General features: G+C 30.2%; 1 protein-coding gene across 1 annotated transcript; it reads right to left on the bottom strand.

The window, feature by feature from the left end:
- Window positions 1–1,773: 1,773 nt before the first annotated feature.
- Ak3 (Adenylate kinase 3) lies at window positions 1,774–22,760 on the bottom strand. The gene is made up of 5 exons (XM_067283522.1): window positions 22,135–22,760; window positions 15,215–15,342; window positions 14,952–15,125; window positions 11,188–11,306; window positions 1,774–2,150 (listed from the first exon to the last, which is right to left on the bottom strand). Exons 1-5 carry the CDS (start codon window positions 22,277–22,279, stop codon window positions 2,057–2,059), a joined length of 660 nt encoding a protein of 219 aa, XP_067139623.1. The 5' UTR covers window positions 22,280–22,760; the 3' UTR covers window positions 1,774–2,056.
- Between the last annotated feature and the right edge of the window lie 1,891 nt (window positions 22,761–24,651).

The raw sequence follows: 24,651 nt of genomic DNA, 5'->3' as shown, positions 1-24,651 counted from the left end.
TTGTTTAGTCCAAGAGTTGCAAACTGGCAGCCTGTTGAGGCCACAATGATTTCCTTTCTAAAAATCAATGTTTCCAACATCTTGCAGAGATTATGTATTTACAACTTACATAGAGGCCCTTTTGTTGCCAGGTCTTTTATTATACTGTAATTCAAAAAAAAAGCTCTCTTTTGGTTTACCGAATAACATCGAATACAACTCGCATCCGACATGTCTATTTGACCGGCCCTTTGCTGCCTTTGAGTTTTGGACCCAATTTAGTCTTTCAAAAATGATGTATTATTAAACTATTGACTGCCATTTTATTAAGGAACGTCATTTGCTTGACAAGTGAGATTTATCGCTTGCAAAGCACTTAGTAACTGGGAGCACTCTATATTTCAGTTGTAAAATATGTTAATACTGATAAAATATCGAAATTTCCTCAACAGTTCAACCTTTAACATTCCATGAAATACAAAATTGAAACAATACATTGAATGCATTGTGTAAATCATTTAATAATAGTTCTATGATTTTTAATTATATGAAATTTGTTAGAATGTTTTAGCCTGTGGGTCAATCGTGCCAAAGGGCTTTCTTTACCAAGGTTATCGAGCATGAAAAAAGTACAACACTGGTTGTCCAAAGTCTGCAGTACACTGTGCATTCATGACAAAGCTTTTACAACTTACAAGTAACAGATTTACTTGCAGGTTTGCCTCGGATAATACGTTAGAACACCGGCCAGCCGACCAAGGTTCTGCAAAGTTAAAAACGAGCTAGTACGGACGACATTTGAGCATCAATCAAATGTTTTGCTTTATTCTACCAAGGGTATTAAACGTCCAAGTACGAATGTTAAGAAATTTGCTATAAAAATAATAATATATATTGGCATCGTAAAGAATTTTCTATGCCCGATCAAAGGATTAACAATGAATAATAATATTACAGCATAAGAAATTTAAAATCTCCTTCCAAATATTTTAAAAATTAAAAAGCCTTTTAATTTATAATCTGCAAATCCAAAAATCAGTTGCTCATACGAACATACGGCAATATTTAAATAGGCTTACAAATGTATACGAGACTTTCTTTATAAAAATAATTTATCGATATTCATTTATCTTAAATATCGACAACTCAAACTTTAGTTTATTTTGCTCAAAATTAGAAACAACCGGGTCATACATGTTATAAAAATTGGATAATATTGGAGTCCCTAAATTTTGAATTTAAAATTATAAATCTGTTTATCTTAATTTTCATTATAGAGATTTTTACACAATGCACTCAATAATTAAAAGTTTTATCCACAGTATTTTGATACTGTTAATAACATTTTATAAAAAGTATTTAAACAATGTATAAATAATCTGAACACTTTTAAAATGTTACAAAATACCTTAAAATTTATATGAGAAACATTTTATCAAAATAAATATGGCTCAGTCTTTAAATAGTAGCATCAACATTTTTTCTTTAACATTTTATCCTGTAGGGATGTTTTTAAAATGAAAAATGTGCAAAATAATACATTCTTTTTTTATTTTACACATAAATACTTAAATAAGATCATTTGCATTAAATTTTGAAATTGTTTTCTTTTCCAAAGTATCTCATAACAGAGCGTCTGGAATGAAAGGAAGTAATCCAAACACAAAAACGAGCATTTCATTTCTAACTGTACCAAACAAAATACCAATTTTTGATACCTCTGGTTCGAGTGATTAACAAACGTGACAAAATGTACATTTTCTACTTCTAATAATGTATATTTATAGATTCCCCCCCTTCTCTTTTGCAACAGTGATAGATATCTATATATATCTAAATTTTAGAATAATTTAACTACAGTATATTATCTTGTAAGATCACAGCATATAAAAAATATACAAATTTATGTAGATTATTATAAGATAATTTATCATCTGTCTAAAAATACTAATTCTCATCTGTAATCTCTAGATGTAAGAGTATCTAATATAGTTTGATTACGCCACAAAACAATTTAGATACGACACTTTCCACAATAATATATTTTTTTCTTACTGCTGCTACTGTAAAACAGTAATTATTTTGGAAATAACTGGTCTAGCATATTTTTTACTCTTGGCCATATTTCTTTGGATTCTTTTCCGTAAAATATATGCAAAAGATGTTTTTCGCTGAAAGTAAAACAATGAAGTGTCATACAATTAATTTTTCAATGATTTTAAATATATGCATACATTATTATTAAAAATATATCTTATTAAACTTACTCCTTTTGAATTGATGAGTGTTATTTCGAGTATTAGTCTATGCTAACAGATTAGCAGGTCGAGCAATTGGTTCTGCAGGCAGATAAAACGAGCAAATTTTCGTAAGAATGTTAAAACTGCCGTTTGAGAATAATTTAATAAAATTATTCGGACAATTCTCGGATAACTTTTATAACAAATTTTAAATAATTTTGTAATAATAAATTGGAATATCTTTGTGCAGAAGTTTGTTGCGACGTACCAAGAACCAAAAATATCCGACGGGGACTTTTGACGTACCCTTATTAGCGTATTTTAAATTATTCTAATCAATCCGACTATTTGCAATTCCGACCAAATCGACACTCTTCGGCAGTGAAAATTCTAATTAGCACAAAAAGCAAGACAAATAATCTGTGGTTTGAGAATTTAGGATGGCCAAAGAGGCTATAAAGATTATTGTTACATGCCATAATGCCTCAACCAGAAGATAAAACATTATCCTTGCATCATTCCTCCAACAAAAGAGAGAGACTTAAATTAAGCAAGTCTTGTATTGGCACGATTTTGTGATGCATAAATATTTTAATATCGTGCTCTATAATAATTTTAAGACTTGCTCAGCACTTTCTGTATCTGTGCAATGTAATTCATTTAAAGATTCAATCTGATATTACATGTTATGGTAGTCGTACCAGATTAGTTCTTTATATTCTCGTGTGGTGCTCAAATACAAAAAGGATTTGTTCCAAAACCCCTAACAAAAATCTGAAAACTTGATTTGCAAGTTTTCAGATTTTTGTTTTTTAGTAACAGCATTTCTAATTTTCTGTTCATTTTTCTTTAAAAGAAGATCATAAAATTTAAACTTTTGATATGTTTTGTTCTTTTTCAGGATGATCCAAATTTGTATCTTTATTTCTCAAGAATCAAAGTCTCATTTGGGTGCGAGTTTTTACTTTCATAGTGGAATAATTTCTTTGTTATGCATACATAACAAAATTATTCCAGTATGATTCTTAAGTAAAAGTTTAGTGATACATGCAAAATCTTAGAAATACACGTGTTATGAGAAATTTTTTGCAATTCTTTAACAATTTTAGAATAGAGCATTTCAATGTTACAACAGAAGTTTTCTATTATACAAGTATTGTCTGTGCAGTGGTGCCTCGTACTTCAAACTTAACTTGTTTCGGGAAGACGTTTGAAGTCCGAACGAATTTTTCCTACTAGAAATAATGGAAAGTGAATTAATCCATTCCCAGACCCCAAACAGGACCCATTTAGATAAATTATTTGCATTTGCTGTTTTAAGTTAAAAGTAACACAATTAAATGTCCAAATCATAAATACTGTGTAATAAAATGAAAATTACATTAACTGGTTGCACACTGTCAACTTTCACATCTGGTGACCGTGGTGACCGTGTGCAAGATCGTCAAATGCATACCTTTTTCGTCTCAACCGTCATCACTACAACTTTCCATTTAAGCTCTGTTGCTTCCACGCACTTCTCGGACGTCATGGTTCATAATACTGTACATATATGCCATTTAATTTAAACAGGTGTAAAATTTAACACATTGCTATTGTGAGGTTAAAATATGCTTATAAACAAAGGATAATTTTTTTTATTTCACATTTTGTTTGAAAGAAATCAAGACAAAATGTCTTCAGATAAAAGCATGTTAGGTATATGTTTTATGGGTATCAGAAAGAATATATCATAATACAAACAGTAAAAAAAAAATTCATAACATGTATGGGGAAGATGCACCTGAACTTAACCCATATCAAATGTGGTTTAAAAATTCTGTTCCTGTAATTTTACTTTGTTGACAACTTCCGTTTGTTTTTTATCCATTAGTTCAAAATTTTCTGAAGAAATTGTTTATTTTTGGGATGTTTTAAGCAAAAACAGCACCAAAAACATCAGTGTAACACAAGTAAGTTGACTTGGGTGCACAAGAGATGGCATTTATGCTTCTATCCCACTGTTTGTTTCACCTTGTGCAATTCGAACTCCAAGGCAAATATTTGTCAATTTTAGCATTCGAAGTAAAAGGTACCACCAAATATGTTAAATATTGTACCAGTAATATCTGATTCACATTTTAACATAGGCTTATAAAATCTAAGGTAAAGCTAAAAAGTAACTCTCCTATAAGCAAACAAAAATAATGTACAAATGTGTTTGTATTGCTGGAAGTTCAGAAAAATGCAAACACATTAATTGTTTATAAAAAAATTCGCAAAAATGTTAATTGTGAATGGTAAAACCAATTCTATGAAATGGGAAAGAAATGCCCAAGGTTGCAAACATGAACCGACAACAACAAAACAGAATTCTTTTCTTAAAATCTAACTAAACTAATTTTTATTCAATGTACTTTCATTCTTTTTCAAATAACAAACCTATATCCAATTAGCAACATGTCAAGACACCATTTAATGTTGCCGTAAGTAAATTTCCTCAGTTTGCATTTGCCATTTTAAATCTATACGGCACCCTCTATGGTTCGTTGCAATCACCAATACAATGGACGAGATCCAAATTATCCAAATTAGATCACCCACAAAAACTCTTAAGATTCAATTCATATCCCTTGGAATGGATGCAGACAATTTTGATGATCGTTATATGGTGATAAAAATGTCGAGACATTTTTAATACAAAATGATTTAATGGCTATTACTTTGTGTTAATTGCATTATTTTTCTAATGGTTCCTCAAAACATTTAGAATAAGTATTATAAAAAAAAATCTTATTTTTAAATCTACTAATAAGATTGAAGACTCACATAGTAGAATTTAACATGGTTAGCAATTAGAAATAAAACTCCAACTTAAACTATTCATACAGATTCCTCATGACAGCAAGAAAATCTTTATCATTATGCAAAAGGTCAAAAATAAAATTATTTAAACTACAAACTACTACTGTATAAGTTAGCAGACCAGACTTTTACTATTATCAGTAGTATAATAAATACAAATGAACTTTTATTTCATGTTCTTTCAGGCTGATGGACTATCGAAGGGACTAACTTATTCTACAAAAAAATCTTGAAATTGGATTATTTGTTTCATGGTTGATTATTATATTCTAATAGTTTAGAACAAAATAAATTTAAAATTTGTATTTTAATTTGATAATGTAAGTGACTTAAATTGTAATTAACAATGTAATTTAGCTTGTGTAAAATCAACTAAAGTCTTTATTTCTCCTTAATAATCTATTCTTGTTATTTCATCCTTCTGCACTTCTCTCCAGGTACAGTACATTTACATGCATGGGAAAGGAAGACAGTCTTTAAACTTCTTTATCCACAATTTCTTTGCTTCTGAGATATTCTCTTGCCCGACTTCCTATGGAATGATGCACATATTTTGCAAGATGATGAGAACCAATTTTTGTGCTCTCCTTGCCCAAGGCTTCCACTTTTTTCCCTATGTTCTTGAGGTATTAATCAGCCTATAGTTATCATAGAAAGAGCTGGAGATTTCAACGATGTATCCTCTGACTCCGAGTAAGAGGGAAGTGGTAGTTTGCAGGCTGGCTATCATCAGAAGTGAGCATTGCATAGACCGGGGATGTCCAACCCGCGAGCCACTCTGCGGCTCATTTAATTTTATGCGGCCAACTGCACCCTAAATTTTTTAGGTACATTTTCATTTATTTCAGTAAAGTTTGGCGTAAAAATTATTCTTGTTTCACTGGATACACTTTGATGTCATAATGACATAATTGGTGACATAATTTGTAACTGACCAATCAAAAAAGTTGGCAGCGTGGTCTGTTATTTTGATTGTTTCAGTTTCAAAGATTTTTGTAACGAAGTGATATTGTTAGTGATAAAGAATGAGCACCTTTCACCAGGCAGATTGAAAAGAGGGATTGTGTGTCTTTTTCAAAGAGTGTCAGTCATTTTTAGTGACTCAAGGCTAAACCTAATGTGAGGATGGTTTATATTGGGGTGTTTGGAAAGTAATTTCGTTTTTTTATTACTAGAGGAATTAGAAGTATTTTTACCAGCCAATTTTATTTTAAACCACATTTTCATTATATACTTCGACAGCTGACATTTTAAAGCTTATTTGTAAAAAATTTTGTGTGATTCTGTACAATTGTTTTTTTCGGTGACCCATCAAATATGGAAAATCGAAAGCATCATTTTCGGCATATTTTGCTTTTTTATAACTAAAAAATCAAAATGCTGTTCAAACAAGAAAAAAATTGTGGTACATGTTTGGAGAACACGTGTTGAGAGAAAGACAGTGCCAAAACTGGTTTACAAAATTGTGTTCTGGCAATTTTAATATCGAAGATACACAACATTCTGGATGGCCATTTGAAGCCAATGAAAACAAAATAAAGGTACCTGATTGAAGCAATCTGCCATATAACAACACGTGAAATCACTAAGAGATTAAATCTGTTAAATTGAATCGTTTATTACTACTTAAAACGAATTGGTTTCGTTTCAAAGCAAAGTACAAATTGGTTTCAAAGATATATGGGTTCCACACGTTATTAACGAGATATGCTCTCTATGGTGGGATTTTAAAGAAATTTTTTTTGAGCTTTTACCAGACAATTTAACAACTGATTTGAAAGTGTACTGCCATAGAGTAAACAAATTGAGTAATATCATCAAACAGGAAAGGCCAGAATTGATCAACAACAAAGTGTAGTGTTTTACCATGATAATGCCAAATTTCACACAAATTTGGTAACTCGTCAGGAACTGTTATAGCTTAGATGGGATGTGTTATCACACCAACCGTATTCGCCAGATCGGGCACACTCAGATTATTACTTGTTCCAGTCTATACAAATTTTTTTTAACTGTAAGACATTTACTTGAAATGACAATGTCAAAAATCACTTGGATCCGTTTTTTGTAAATAAGATAAAAATTTTTATGAATGTGAAATCACGCTACTACCAGAAACAATGACAACAGGTATTTGACCAAAATGGTCAATATATAATTCAATAAAATATGTTTATTTTTCTATGGAAAAAACGAAATTACTTTCCGAACAACCCAATATATATAGGAGTATCCCTGCCCAGTGGAGACTGGAGACTTAAATCCCAACTTCTCGACACCAGTGTGAGGTCACCAATGTGGGTTTTACTCATCTGACCTTAGGTGAAAAGGTAACAACCCTCGCTTTTCCTGTGATCTGTCAAGATGACACGAGAAAGCCTTTTTAACATATGGAGATTGGTTTGCTGAATGCAGAGAGACTGTTTTTCCAAATTAACACATTTATTTATATAAAAACATGCTTACAAAAGAAACAATGATCTGTCCAGCAAAAAGATAGCATCCAAATGATGGAGAGTCCTTCCTAGGAGCACATGAGTCACACACCGGAAAAAAGGGTTTTCCTGCATAAATTGTTGAAGGTTTTCCTTTAATCATTTAGAGGAGGAAATGGTAGCAAGGTCCACGTAGCACAAGACCACGGTGTTCACAATGTTCCTTTGGGAAGTTAGACTTCTCCACAGGACGAATTAGGAAATTGTGGCGGGAAGTTCGGTCCCAGAAGTCTTCTGCCGTACTTGGTTCGTTTGCCTTTTCCCCTATAATCCCGAGCTGAGTCGAATGGACTGTTTTCTTCCAACCTCCCATGTCTTTGGGACCTCAGGCTTTTGTATCCATTTTACCTGAAATCCCGAGGTTTTGGTTGGTCTGAATGATGGTCCCCTTTAATTCTATTGGGCTGTGGGGTCAAGCCCTTCCCCAGATGACGACCCATAAATTTTACTCTAATGTGTTTTTCTGACTTGGTGAAGGTGCAGCTGGGACCACTCGGCCTCGACCGCCGCCCCCTCCATAGGAGAGCCAGAGAAATTCCGCTTTGAACTCTGTGTAAGATGATCGACCAAAGTTACCCCGGCGGATGATCGGAGATCTGTCAATTAGGTCGGAAATGTGACAATTAAATCATCTCACACCCACACCGGTCATGTTTACGAAATAAGTCACCGATTTAATGGCTCTAACTTGACAGTCAGTTTCCTGATGGGGGGGTGAAGTCCCAGCCTCACACTAATGTCAAAGTGGAAGGGGCTAATTTATTCTTTATAGAAATAAAGAATAAATTAGTCCCTTTGGCATTCTTTCTTATGTCTGTATATAATACCTGTACATAGGTCTACCGATATATTTCTTTTGCTAACATAATAATTTAAATATTTTCAACCTACAAATATGTTTGCAATTATTTCATCAACTTTATATTTTTAATAACCCAGCATTTGGTCATGGCATCTAATACTAAACAATGAATTTTCGCTTTTCTTCTGTTATTTTTCTTATCTTTTGGCCAGAAAAATATTTCGTAATCGAAACATGCAATAATATTATCTGCCTTATTTGTCATGATAAAATTGCCATGTGAAATTGTGCATTTTCAGATTTAATTAAAAAGAAAGGAAGAATTTCCCGTGGACTTCACATAATTTACTATATTTTTTAAAGTTTACTTAAAAGATTTAACATCCAGATTTTCTGACTTCAAACTGTTTAGTGATACATTTGCATTTAATTATGTGGAAGCAGCAGCTGAATACCAGCTAGAACTCATTGAACTTCAAAGCAGGAAATCTTTGAAAACTTATCCCTTCTTGAATTTTATAAAGAAGTCCATTCTTTCAATTAACTTGATGAAATTGTCAATTTATCAAGAAAACTGTTGTGTGTGTGGGGTAGTACATACTGTTGTAAACAATTTTTTTCATGCACGAAAAACATCAAAACTGCTGAATAGGTTGAGTTAATCCTAACTTTCTTAGAATTAAGACTAGTACCATAAAAGAAATTGACAACATTATAGGTAACATCAAAAATCACATTATTTTGTGAGTATAATTTCATATTTTAAATTCAATGTAAATAATATATATAATTACAAAAAGTACTGTATTTGTTATTAGAATTTGATATTCACATTATATATCTTTTTAAAAAGTTCAATAAGTACCTTTGTGGCCTGCTGAATATACCTAAATTTCTAATTTGGCCAACCCTAGCATAGACACCTAGTGCACAGTAGAGAGAATGGTATAACTAGATGCTGCTCCTCCTGTGGCAAATCCCAATGCACTGCTGATGGGGTGCAGCTAATCAGGGACAAAAGACAAAGGTCTTTGAGGGTAACCAGAGGCATTTCTTTTGTGTGTAGAAAAGTAAAGATGTTGTGGACCCAGAACAACAGAACCTTCTGCTGCCAGTAGGCAAGAAAAGAGTGGTGCAGTGCAGCCTAAATAACTCTGAGATTTCTTGATCTCCTTTTTCATTTCTGTGGAGCTGGCAGGACTAACTACTACTGTCATAAGATAGTTTGTTCTGTCCTCCAGCATCTTTTTCAAATGATGACGCTCAACAGTGCTGAAACTTGAGTTTGGGCTAAGCTTGCTTTGCACAGAAGTCAGTCTTAATTGAAAGGAAGGTGGCCCATGTCTTTCCAACTGATCACACAGAGTGGGTTTGAATTTAAAACTCCTAGGAATTCTTCCAGAATCTTAAATTATAATTGACAATGTAAACTTTTAAATTTAAAATTTGTATTTTAATTTAACAATGTTTGATTGTTTTATTATCTGATTCCACCAGTTAATTTAGATTAGGGCTTATCACACCAGTCAACACACACAACTGTATATTGAATCTAATAAATTTTGAAAGTTACAAAGGAAGACATTACAAAGATTAAAAACCAATATCTACAATACAATATATTAAAATACACCCAATATGCATTTCAGACTATTAGTAGTACCTCATCAGTTAGTGCCATAACAACACAAAAAATAATATACATGAAAGGTTTATAAGTAGGCTGTAATGATGACGACGACATTATTACAGCCTACTAATATTAATACTATACAATTAAAACTAAAACTTGATATTAACACACAAGTGTAGTAGACTTATTTTCATAACCAAACAGGCCATAAATAGTTCTACACATAATTAATCACATCAGTTACTAACAATATTTTAGATATCTAGACTATAAAGCAAAGGACAAAATACTTAAAGATTGTTTTTGAGAGATCAGCTGAAACATTACACCAAAAAAAGGCACGATGATGCAAAAATGTGCTCATACAAGCAATGGACATCTGCAAACCAGCTGGAACCGCTACCACTCTCACACTTGGTTACGAAAATAAGAAGTCATTATACCACACTTGTGTGTTAACGTCAAGTTTTAATTTTAATTGTGATCATTATGACCTACTTATAGAACCTTTCACATATACTATTTTTTGTATTATTATGGCACTAACTGATGAGGGATTACTAATAGTCCAAAATGCATATTGGATGTAATTTTAATATATTGTACATATAGGTTTTTAATCTTTGTAAAATCTCCCTTTTTAACTTAAATACAAAATTTTTTAGATTCAATATACAGTTGTGTTGACTGGTGTGATAAGCCCTAATATAAATTAACTGTTTTAAGTTAATATAATATGTTTAATAAGTATTGTTTTTGCTTTTTGCCCTTAAAACATGTTCTAAACTTTTCTGTGGAATATGTGAGAGTCTCTGATGATGTGCTTATCTGTATTTACTATACTCCTGAAAGCAATAAAAGTCTGTCTTGTTAAAAGTTAATTTATAAATTCTATATTTTTTTCTTATAATATGCACCACTGTATTGGAAACTATGTTTTTTAAGAAAAAAATACTTACCTAATTTCCAGATATACAAAAAGTGCAACTTACAAGGAAAAAAATATGGTAGCTTTAATTTATTCAGAAAATGTATGTTAATATATTTAATGAATATGTCTCACAGTTTATTATTAAATATTTGTCGTCTTATTGTTCAAAATTTTGATTTATAAAACAACGGTTAATAAGCCAATAATTATCCCACAAAATTGATTCTTTGTAAATGAAAAGTTTTTAAATATTGAAAATTCACCTGTAATAATCCAACACTAATTGCGTTTCCTTTCTGTAAGTATCCAACCTTGCTTTTATCGTCTCAGGTTTGTCATCGTCCCGTTGAATTAATGGTTCACCTGTGACGTCATCAATACCCTGATTTAAAAAAGAAAAATTATATAATTTTGTTTCATTTGTAATAATGATTATGATTTAAAGAAATGTAATAAAGAAGAACTACATCCTTTAAAATGAGTACAAAAATAATAAAAAAATAAAAATTTCTTAAATTATACACTTCAAATAGATGTGATAAAGAAGCTTAAAATAAATAGCACAAGAAAAAAATTGTGTTTTCTTGAAAATATATTTCAGCTTTTAAATTATTACTGTATTTAGTAATAATGATTATGCATTGCCTAATCATTGCCGAAACCATTTTTGTATAATTTGTGAATTATAATATATCAGATTTCTAATAATTTTCCAGATATAATCTCTGTTTTTCAAATAATTTCTTGCTGCACCAATGAATGCCGATGTAATAATTATCAAATAAAAATATAACAGAATGTGATGGTAATTGTGTGCAGAAACTTGGATCATAAAATTAATAGACATACATTTTTAAATTTTTTTTTTTTTGACTAATGAAATGTGAAATACAGTGGTGCCTCATATTTGTTCACAGCCAGTCCGTTGCTCGAGTCACGTAATGGCCAAACAGAAAGTCCGTTATTCGAGGCACCACTGCAATATAAATGGATGCATTATTCTACTTGTTATCAAAACACAAAATTCTATAATAAAAGTTAACAAAAATCTTTTGTTTTATTTATTAATTATATCTTTGGGAATTCAAATAACAACTTATTATGTCAAAGCCTTTTGTTATCTTGTAAGCCAGATTATTATTAATTTGGCTTGTGAGTTAACAAAAGGCTTCAATGTAATAAATATTTTTGTATTATTCTAAAAAGATGTTCAGAATATTTTGTTCATAATGTAATCCCTAATGGATTTTATTTTTTATTAATTTTAGAAAGTACAAATCTTCTAGAAAAAAATTAACTAAACTATTTACAAAAATTAATTATTATTGATACTCTATAAAATATTTAAATTGAATTTATTTCAAAAAGATTTAATAATGAAAATTTTAAAATGAAGAATATACAAAATGCTAAAATTGTTAATTAAATAATAATAATTATTCTTCTGTATTATTAGTTTATACAATAAAAAAAATATATAATCCTAACAGTTTACTGTTTTGTATGATGTTTTCAATCACATAAGGAATTTTTAAAACAAAGTCCATGTAACTTATCTGAGAATAAATACGTCTCCGATAACTAAATTGGATTTGTCACATAACTTTATTTATTTATTTATTAATTGTGTAGATGAAATTAATAATATAATGTTTTATTATTAAATGAAAGATTAGAACATTGTTAATGTAATTAAAAAGCAATTGCTTATATTTTTTTTGTATTAAAAAGAAAGTTTCATTGCAAGAGGAAATATTTATTCATTGACTCCAACATAATTGCATCCATTAAATAAAATATTAAACTGAAAACGATCCTTTAATAGCCAGCAAAGGAATAAATTAGTGTTTTCAACTATCGTCTGTAGCAATCTTTATGTTTAAATCAATTAATTGAAAAAAGACGGTTATGTTTAGTCCTAGTTAATTTTCTTAAGTCCGAGAATGACTGCTGAAAGTTGCCGAAAGTAACCGAAAACATTTGTTATAATTTAATCCGTTGCAGGAAATTAAAAATTTTGTTTTCTATCATTTAGTTTTAATCTCTCTACATTTAATAACATTAGAAGAATTGTTATTAAATAAAATATATTTTTAAATTTTTTCTTAGATTGAGATAAATTCATTTTCTCCATTTCGTACAATTATCAATTTATCTAAAAAGTGTAATATTTAAAAACGTTACTTTTATCTACTTGAAAAATAATTGATTTCTCTTTTATTATTTTTGCCAAAAAAGTTCAATTTCTTTAGTTTAATTTCTATGGAAAACAATAATAATATTTACATTACTATTATTAACTAAAATACTATTACTGGTTTTTTAAAAGGTTGTTGAGTGTGAATTCTTCAATTACACCAGTACACAAGTCGAACCCTTAAAATACCTATAGATAATTTTGTTCTTGTGCAATTTCCTAATTTATCATTTATATAATCTTGTATTATAAAAATATCAGAAATCAATCTCAGGATATTCTGTTATTAACAAAATTACAAAGTAACCTTTTTTTTTATTATATTATTATTACATATTTGTTTGCATATTAAATATACTCAAATAATCTCTAAAATGAGATTCTGACCTACACTGTGATCCTATCAATTTGTGTAAATCACATTTAAAGACAATTTGATAAACAATGTCTTCAGAAACATAGTGATCCTGAAAACCTTAGTTAAAGTTAAAGTTAAGTTAAAAACTTGTAAACAGGAATAAGCGTTTCTATTATTTATTTTGGTCAAAATTTGATCCTCACTCCAGCATAATCCACTCACTATCCATATTTCCCAAATAATGTAAGTGCTACAAAATATTTATTGACCTATTAACCACTGATTCTAAATGAAATAAATGAGTGTTTATTAGGTTAATTATTGATGTAAAAAAATTTAACATGAAATGACAGAAGAGAATACAACATAAGAGAAGCAAACACATTAAATAAAGAAATTTCTAATAAGTTATGGTAAGAAAACAATAGTCAGTTAATTAATAGACAACTTTATCACCAATAAAAAGATCTGTAATGCAGATATAGTGTAAAATTGCTTTAGTTAAGATGTTGGATGGTGCTTTGAATAACTTATGTTTTTGAAGGAAGCAGCTCTACTAGTGCTGCTTTACAGTTTGTAAATGCTATTTTGTATAAATCAATGTTAACTCAAAATTGTAGCTAATAATATAAAAAGCAACAGATGACACATTCTTCAGTCCAAAAAATTTTACAATTATTCTGCCTCATGGCAACCATCTTGAATTTTGTTCTTCGGCACTAACTTAAAGTGGAAGTCACTAAATTGTTCTTTAATAAAGCCACTTTAAGCATTTTCACCAGGCAAAGCAATTAAAGTTCATTAAACTGTACAACATTGAAAAGGATAACACTATCCCACAGAATAGACACAACTCGAATGAACAAACAAAAAGACGACTGGAACCTATGAGTCATGTAATTGGAACCCAAGAAAACTTCAATCTGGTTTCATTTGTGGTTACAATATCAATCAGCAGTTGTATTGAGAATCTCATCTTATAAATCAAAGAGACAGAGAGAGATAAAATGAAACAGCTTGTATCGAATTCACATATATTGAGCATTCATAAATCAGTGTCATACTGTATTTACAGTATTTTCAGATAAATCAACATTTTAATTTTAACTGAATTATAAAGATTGAAACAAACTAGAAAAAAAATTGTCTTAGATTCAGTGGTTATAAAACTTATTTAGTTTAGCATCTTCATATCATCATGTTGCCCTCAAAAGTACTCTTCTTGTTATAATTAACTTGTTGAATTGAACTGTTATCAAACAGAACAAATCATATATAATTCACAGTGAACTAAACATTTAACATAACATTTAATTGCAAATATTTTCAACCAACATAATAAGTCAAAAATGTTTCCATCGTCATTTTATAACATTTTACATATATTAAATTTTTCCAAGATATTGACTATTTTGACAAAATTCATATTTAATACATAAAAACTTATTGATACAACATAATAATATACTCACAGCTACTTTAGGAGGATTGAATTCGGTATGGTATACTCTTCCGCTCGAAAGATGTATGTATCTTCCTTTTACTCTCTCTATGATAATGTCATCCGGAACATCCAGTTTAATAACGCAAGAAACCGGAAGAATTTCCTCCAGATATTTTGCTTGCGGAACGGTACGAGGAAATCCTATTTATATATATTTTAATTAAGACGTTATTCGATTTCTATTTCGACTTAATTTTTAAATGTACTTTCCATAGAAAAGATATACTTCCCATCAAGTAATAAGCTAGGACTGTTACTCTTTATCAAAGAAGATATTTGTGACGAAACTAATCTTATTGCTAAATCGTCTGGAACTAATTTTCCTTTCTCAATAAACTTTTTCGCTTCTTTTCCGGCATCTGCAAATATGACAAATTTCAATGATGCTATAACGATAAACAATATAGGATCAAATTGTTTTTAATCTTTATTTTGATATTAGTGAAAATCTATTGACACACCTAAATTTTCAAATTATTTACAATTTAAATATAATCAAATTTTACTCATTCTTATTTAAAATTAACAGTATAATTTTAAAATTATGTTTTAGTTAATTATCTATTTTTTCTATTTAAAGCTATTCATTAATAACTTTTTCTCATTTAAATATAAATCTATTATTCAAAACAAATTTTAAATTATAACAACAGACTTTATCATTTAATAAATTAAAATCATCGTTATTATTACACGAAACTCCTGTTAGTTTGGACTCGGATAGTTCAAAATCCCATTAGTTCGTAACCGTACTTTTGTCCCGACTGGGAATATAGAGATTTACACTTTAAAGAATTCGGTTAGTTTGAAATATAGTTACTTAGAAATTTGAAGTGAAAATTCTGTCCAAACTGTGACGTGTACATTAACTCATTTGTTTAGATCGAAGTGTCTCTATGCTATAAGAGAACAACAGACCAAGAACAATTTCTAATTTGGTCAACATGGCTTTGCTTTTACAGTAACACATTTTTGGGTGTCCCTAATGCACGAACTACTCTTTTTTCCTCTTATTTCATAAAATACGGCTGGGTTTCGGGATTGAAAGATTGGGCTACAAGTAGCAGATCGAGATATTTGTTACTACTTTTTGGGCCACTTTAATAAATTACATCACGGTATTTGACATATTGTACAGAAATATGTAAAGCTAGGATAATTTGAAGTCGCAATTATTTCGTCCCTCACATTTCAAAGTAACGAGGATTTCCTGTATTATTATTTTTTATTTATTAACTTATTTTTGAGAAATATGACAACAATGACTTCGAGTTCTCAATCTCTAATTAAAAATAAAAATAAAAATAACATGTTTCCAAGGTAAAATTTGCAAAAATAATATACAATAAAACTAATAATAGTAATAATTTACAAACAGTAAATAAAGTATTTGTAAAATATTTGCCAAAAAATTTGTCACAAGTACTTATATAAAAAAACAGCTATGTCTAATTCAATTTTATTCGACATAAATATCAATTTTGTGCAATATTTTAAGAAAATCTTAATCATTTTTTAAACTCTTAAAGAAAATTTGTATATACATTTTGACATATTTTCTAAAAAACATTTAACACAATATACTTTATAATAATATTTATACTTGCATAATACTAGAATTGGATTTCTGCAGAGTAAAAAAAATTATTTATACTTCTATTTAATATTCTATATTGTTATATACTAAGTTAATCAGTTAAGAAAAATGCATGTCTTTAATCACATATTTTCTTACTTAAAATATTACACTTTGATATATTTTCAAATTAATAAAACTAAAAAAATATATACAACTCCATGCTAAAATAATGGAATACTTGTTTAAAAAGAAAGTACTATGTTAGATAACATGAAATTCAAAATAATTGCTAGTGTATATTGCTAAGCACAATAAAAAGTGAATACAGTGGCTGTCAAATGACAAAATATTTTGAAATGAAACTCCATTACATGGTGTGACAAAATTTAGGAATATTTTTTCCTTATAAAAAAATATTGGAATAATGTAGAAAACTGCAAAAAATTAACTTAACAACACAATTTATAATTAAATAAGTGACAATAAACGAATAAAATTATTTAGTACTTTTATTGGTGCTCCATGTGCCTTGATTAAGGCCTGCAATCTGGAAGGCATGTAATGTGCTAATTTGGCACAGTCTTTCAATTTTATTGAACTTGGATGTCCCTTATCTTCTTTATTAATTCCCTTTTTGTAGTTGCTTTTTCTTTGTGATTTTCCACAAGTTTCCTATGGGATTAAGGTCTGATGAATTGGAAGATTATGCCAGTACTTACCTGTCAAGGTCTAGGCACTACATTATTCTTATGTTTAGACTGTAATGCTCTCTGTCCCACACATATTTCAAGACCATATGCTGGTTTTGCAGTGTTGTCTTTGGACACTGCCTTCTTTTTTGTCTATCCTTGCTGAACTTTTGTATCTTTTACTGCATGCTATTCTACTCTTCTCCCCTCTGTTTAAGGAGGTTATTAAACAACTGTTGCTAGGCTCTGCGCCAGGCAACTGACTATGCATTAACCAGATTGCTGCTACTGTTCCCAGGTGCAGGATGCAGCATTTTGTCTCTTTTCTTAGTGTGCTTGGTACTCTTGCAGCCACTTCGGTGGGTGTTTGCGCACTGGCTAACCTTCTCTCTTTCCCTTTTTCTCATACGACTATTTTTCTCTTACACATCCTAGGCACCTCTTTGTCTTGTCTGAACCTCAGAACTAGTGACACTTGGTGGATGATGGGTTCACCCTATCTCTTCTTGCTTCATTTCAAACTGACAAACTTGTTAGTGCTGTTGTAAGTTGTGTTCTTTTTAAGTTTCTCTTTCTTCTTAATTTGTTTTTATATTGATGACTTCCTATCTCTGTAAATTCCCATTAATAGACACCATCTCCCTGTCATCTACCACCCCCTCCTATTATTGTAAGCAGTTACTGGGTGCTGCTTCTTACTTCTGGATGGGCATTAGGTGTGGAGGTTCATACACTGGACTTGCCTGTCCTGAATTTCTTCCAGACTAGAGCGGTTGGCTGGCTGGACCTCCTTGGCTACCATGTTTCGTCTTTCCTTTCTTCAGATAGTGGCCATGTTCCCGGTATGGGTATCCCTCGGCAGTTCTGCTCTGGGGTTGCCATTGGCAGTCGGCAATGAGCATTTTCATCTTGCCTCCCATGGCCTTAATCCACCCATGTCCATCTGAAAGGGCATGGTGTTAGCAGACTGCTGCTTTTATCTAACTTTTCTAAAATATTGATATTCCTTGGCCTCTTAACTAGCTCTGCAAAGATTCCCTTGTTGTGCTGCATTCAGCTAACTTAACATTAATATTTTCTTTACAATTTTTCACAGGAAAACACATTGAAGAATCCATTTCACAAAATTACACCTGTTGGAGACTGAAGTGGCTTTTACTTTTCTCTACCACTGACAAACCATCAGGCTGTACTTTTCTTATGCATTTCTACTAGGGTTTCTCAAATGGAATCTCAGGATCCCAGCTGTTTTTTAACCTGGGAAATCCCACAAATTTCTTAAAAGTTCATTTTTTTCTTTTTTTGTGTTAAAGTTGAGGAAATTTTGCAAATAAAAAGTATAATTAACTCAAACTGTCAGAATACATTTGTATTTATCAATTTTAAGCCTGCTTATCAATTTTTTAAATTTTTGCTTGTTATGACATCCCACAGATTGCCAATAATCAATATGTATTTGTGGCAGGACTCTGAAAATTCTTTACTTGTCAGAACCTGTAATATCTTGAATAACTGTGCCGATGCTGTCTTAATTTTAACTATGCCCAGTAGCTTCAATAACCGCATGCCAGGTTGTGCAAATTGGGCAAGGATACAAACGAGTATGAAGTCCGCAAGTATGAAGTTTTTCTTCATAAACCTGATTATTAAAGCCAAACGAACTGCTGAATTATTGGCCTATAAGCTTGATACCACTATTAAAGCAGCCTGGGTAGACAAATCAAGAATACTAGAGAGCAAAAACACTGCAACACATCTCGAAAATGAACTAGAAATCTTCGACGCTACAGGTGAAAAAACACGTAACATTTGTCTTCTCTTAAATGCATTAAAGATGTTTCCACCCACATCCATTGAATTGGAAAAAGCATTTTCAGTAGCGAAACTTTTCATTATTAAAAGAATAACCAGATTGAGTGATCAGAATATTGACCATCTTTGGTTTTCAAAATCTTATAAAAAATTACAATAATATTTTGTATTATGTTTTATTTAAAAAACAAAAATTACCTTCTAAGTTAGAAGTTTGGTCTAAGTTCATTTTTTATTTAAATTTTCAACTCGATTCAAAGGCATTTTTTTGTATGAAGTTTTCAACAAACTTTACGTAGAAATTTTCAAATAAAAAAATTTATTAATTTAAAGGTAACTTTAATATATATTTTACACAGCATTATTAATAATATGATTTTGGAGGTTGCAGAACGTATTAAATTACTCTTTTAAAGATGAAAAATAATTATATCATTCGATTTCAAGATAATTTTTTTATTTTAAAAATAATTAATTATATCCCGGGATTCCGGGACAAGCAAAAGACCGGGAAATGAGAAACCCTAATTTCTACCATTTCCCAGGTAATTGTATCCAGCACCCCCTTTTTGTCCTTGTATTTCATTAATTAGCATCTTCCAGCTCAGGATGTTTTCCTCCTGGCTGGTTCCTTTCAACTTGCCTTTGACCGGCTGTGTGAAGTTTTTCCAGGATTCCTCTACATCTGTTCATCCCAAATGGTGGCCAGCTCCCCACAAAGTCCTCCCAGAAGGTACATACTGAAATATTCCATTGGGTGTAGTATAATTCCTATGAAAATTCGTTTTCAAATTCTAGAGACAATTATCAATGGATTCCTCACCACTATTTTCCTTTCTTTGGTGGCTTTGAATAATCGAGAACAAAAGTTAGGTCTGGTTGGTTAGGGATAACAATCTGCATATTTTCTGCATAAAACATGCAGAATAAAGAATAAAACACAACACAAAAGTCCTCCATGTAAATTTTCCTTATTAGCCCATCTTAGGACATCTTTTACTAACTCAACTCTTCATAGAAAATCACTTATGATCGCTGCTCTTCGTTCCAGCAAATATATTCTGTGCACCATTTAATTTGTTTCTTCTATGTAAATATGTACCAAAATGCAAAATTTTATTAACAACAATTCATTTCTATCTCAAGCAATCTCCTAGCAATTGTTGTTAGAGATATTTTCCTGCCATGAGCTTTCCACAAATGGTATTGTTTACAGGCTTAGAAAAGGATGGCTTTCATAATTCATTTTAACTGGTGTTTTCTAATGCAGCCGTGCATCTTTTTTGTCCTGCATTTTTCCTGACATTTTCAAAGCCATAATAATTAAGATTCCTTACTGTTTAAAAAGATGAAGTGCAAACTAATGATATATGCTATAACTTTATCTCTTAATGAAACAATTGCTATTTTTGTTTAACCAAAAGTTCATTTCTTTAAGATATTTTACTTCAATTTGAAGAAAGCAGCTAACACACATTGTTTATGCAAATAAGTTTCCAAGAATAATTTGCATATAGAACAGTTTTGCAGTTTTAATGCATTATTCTAATATTTTGGCACAAGAATTAAAGTATTCCAGTATTTTTCCTACAAAATAATTATTTAATCATCAAAAAACAGTATAAGCAAACAATTTGTGTTTGTACCATTGGAAAGCTTAGTATATATATATATATGTTTATACTAATTACTCCTCATTAATCTGTAACTATATTTTAGAAAGAGTTGTGCTGGTTTTTACTACTTATTCCAATATTTTGGCACAGAGTTGTATAGTGGCTTCTAATTATGCTAATAACTTAAATCTAAGATAGTAGATCTATAATGTCATTTTGTACATTAAATTGATGAATTTTATATAACATATTAAGTGATTTAATGATTATTGAAACCTTAAGAAAATAGTTAAATGAATAAATAAGATATTGCTGATTTAAAAATTTAACAATAAAATTTTTCATTAATGTTTCATCAATAATAAAACAATAAGTTAACATATAACATTCGAAAAGAAAATTGAGTAATTAGAGTAGGCAAATATTAGACAAATATTGTATATTTGTCATTCTATAAAATAACAATTTATGAAATATAAATGGAACTCTCAGATTATCTATTTAGTTTCTTTTTAATATAAAAAAAGCTATATTTGAAGAACAGATTTTTATTTTTCAGAAAATTTTAAAAATTTTCAAATAGAATGCACTCTCATTAATCTGAACCCATGCTAATCTGCACTCCACTTACAAGTTAGTCTAAATCACTTTTGTTTAATTTTCTGTCAAATGTTCCAACCAAAGACAAAAAGAAATCATACATTGTTTTTTGAAAATATGACAAATTTGCAAAATTAATGTAGATATATTTTAACCATATATATCAATAGATAAATATATTATAAAAAAAATTTTTATATTATGTCTATAACCCTTTTTGACTTACCTTCCTTTACATATAACCCTGCTTACCTGAACAATCCAGAAAAAAAAAGCTAGTATTAGTAAACTTACTGAAAGTTTAAACTGGTACAGGTGTCAGAGTTCTTTTTATTTAGTATGATCAGCTTTTTAGTATAGACAGAACAATCCATACACCCATAACAGATTATGTATATATGAATGCCTGTGTGTGCACAGGTGCATTGTCCTGTTTTACTTCCTTTTTGACAAGTTTAAACAAAACTCTGGTAATTCGAACGACACCACACGACAATCAATTTGGATCATCGCAAGAGTATAATAAATTTTAAAACATTAAACAGCGCATACGTTGATTCACACGCAGGAAAATTTCAAATGTATTAGAAACTTGTAAATCAAACATAATAAATTCATAACCGCACGTTCTAACGACGAAGCACAACGTCAGTCTCCTCGAGTCACAAAATTTGAGGAAAATCATTCGAAACAGTCATGCACCATCATGCAACAGATCGCCACCGGTAATTTCATCTTTTTTTTTTGTTTTAATATAAATTATACACAAGAAATATTAAATTCAATTTGGAGGTATAACTCAACACACAGAAGATTGCAAAATATCACAGAAACATAAGTAATAAATACCAATACCTGTTTTATCTTGTATTTCATTCCTTAGCATATCTCCTATAGAAATATGTTTTAACTGAAAGTGCTTTACTATAAAAGAGGAAATGGTACCCTTTCCCGATCCCGGGCCTCCCATTATAACGGCGTTGAATTTTAGTATCGACATCTTTGCGCGTAATTACTTCGGGATAATCAATACAATACGCTTATCATTTTCTAATTGACGTTACTATAGAAATATCTACAATCACGGCAAAGTTCGGTATCGATCAGAGATACGATTTAATCTGTAAATCCATATTTACAGAAACACCAAATATACTTTAATTAAACACTAACGACTGCCCTACGTAATAATGTTAATTTACAAGAATCTATATTTTTCGCCACACTACATAAAATCCTATTCATTTTTACAGAAAATAAGTAATGGATAACACGTGGTTACGTGTTTCTTTCCTGCTACCGGTTCCCGAATTGGGATTAAATTCTATTGGATTTAATATAAGTAACGACATTTTTATTAAATGGATTTCTCTCTTAAAAATTATCATAATTTAATTTCAAAAACCCGCCTGTGATATATACACTATCTTATCGTAAATTTAAATAAATATTCAATTTCTAAATCTTAATTCTTAGATGGCAGCACAGTAAAGTTGTTTTGTTTTTCTTCTTTTTATTTAAAAAAAATTAATTTTTATTTCATTCTGCATTATTTCAATCGTAAAAGTGTTATAATTTATTTTAAATTGTAATAGGTAAATAATATATTCAATGTACCAGTAAATGTGGCATTTCATATATACTGTAGTTTGATAAAAATAAGTTATCGGCATATTAAAGAAAAACAAATAATCAAAAATATTCTTATTAGAATTTAAAAATGAATTATAATTTTACGATTGAAATAATGCAGAATTAAGTTATTAAAATTTTTATAAAATAAATTTATGGAACTTCGATAACTTTATTGAGGATTTACGGGAAAGTTAAGCAACTCGTTACGGGATTTTAAAAAATATCCCGTAACGAGTTGCTTAACTTTCCCGGCAACATTTAAAACTGCGTGTGTGGCGTCATCTGTTATGATATTTTATTAAAAAAAACTTTTTATATTTTTAATTATAAAATGGCAAAACTTCAATTTTGAGGGTAGTGATGGGTTTTATTAAAAATTGTAAATGCTGATATCGAGTAGAATCTTCGTTAAGTCCGACCCTACTCGATATGACACGCGACCCTTTTACTTCCCCACCGCTCGACCTTTAACCACCAAAATTTAATATCATCGATCCCCAATAGATAATCCTCCCTGCAAAATTTCAGAAATTTTTGACAAAACGCACAGGCTATTAAGCTTCAAAGAGGGTGAACAAAATCGTGCCTCTACACATACATCCATACATACATACATAAAAAGAGACTCCAATTTTTTGCATTTGTCGACGTTTTGAGGTGTCCCAAGTCAATTTTTGGAGGTCTTTTTTTGATCGATCGCCATACTTTCTGTTATATAAAACAGAGTAAAAATAAATTTTAAAATAATTACCAGCAATAAACAGATTATTATTTCATTTAATATTGAAATATTTCCTGTTCTAATTTGTCAGAGGCGTTCCTCTTGACAAATTAGTTTTTTCACTTCCGTTTAATCAGATGATGACAGATGTTCTTATTCACAAGGAAGTCAACAAAAACAAATTAAGTAGAATGAATGATAATTAAAGTGTGCAAATCTTTATCTGCTAATTTCTTACTTTTGCTTTATTTTGTCCTTAAAGTTTCAGCCCTCTATCTTAAAAGGATGAAATTTGAGTACCCCATACAAGGCAAGTTAAAGCATTTAATAGTAGTTTCGGCTCGAGTTGTCTCGCCCATGATGTATTACGACAAATTGTGATTACTAATCAACGACAAAACCTACCTTGATCGGGTGTTAAGCTGAAAATTGCTACAATAAACCGAAGTCTAGAGTCTTGACTCATCTGAAGATGACAGATTTTAACAGCAAACTGAAGCCATTTAAGAACAAAGTCTGTCTTTACACTGGAATGGAATAATACTAATACAAAATAATTCCATAATTGTAACACAACTTTAACCAGAACAAATTTGCAGCAAATGCTTTTTGTCCCTCTTCATCAAAATGTACAGGATGATCATAATTAGAGTAAGTGTTTAGAGTTCATTGTAGAAAGAACTATTAGGCAAATCTCGACCAAATTTCATAATCATACTTTCCAGAGTATGCAATTTTTGATTTTTGAGAAAATTTTACTTAAAAATTCAGTCACTAGGGAAAATTTGATGCTGCTGTCCTCTTAATGTGCATACTACATAAGATTTCTAACAGATTATAGGTATAAGGAGTTGCGAGACGTCTGAAATTCCTTAAGTGATAAGCTGACGTTACTGTTTCTTCAGTAGAGTTTAACAAATTAAGTAACACTTGATCAGACAAAGTGAGCAACAAGAGTGATGATCAAAGAATTGTGAAGTATGTTTTTCAATTCAATTTTATACCCAAAATTTGTT

Source organism: Centruroides vittatus, unplaced genomic scaffold (assembly GCF_030686945.1).
Source record: "Centruroides vittatus isolate TY-2023 unplaced genomic scaffold, ASM3068694v2 contig_990, whole genome shotgun sequence".
Taxonomy (NCBI): domain Eukaryota; kingdom Metazoa; phylum Arthropoda; class Arachnida; order Scorpiones; family Buthidae; genus Centruroides; species Centruroides vittatus.
The sequence above is the reverse complement of the archived record's forward strand: the minus strand, read 5'-3'. Positions and strand labels throughout refer to the sequence as shown.

Excerpts from the sequence above, each read along its gene's own strand:
- Ak3 (XM_067283522.1), bottom strand. The coding sequence starts at position 22,279 with ATGTCGATACTAAAATTCAACGCCGTTATAATGGGAGGCCCGGGATCG. Across the intron at positions 15,126-15,214 it reads GTCCTAGCTTATTACTTGAT|GGATTTCCTCGTACCGTTCC; the intron begins GGGAAGTATATC and ends TATATATAAATA. Across the intron at positions 2,151-11,187 it reads TTAGTGTTGGATTATTACAG|CGAAAAACATCTTTTGCATA; the intron begins GTGAATTTTCAA and ends TTTTACTTTCAG.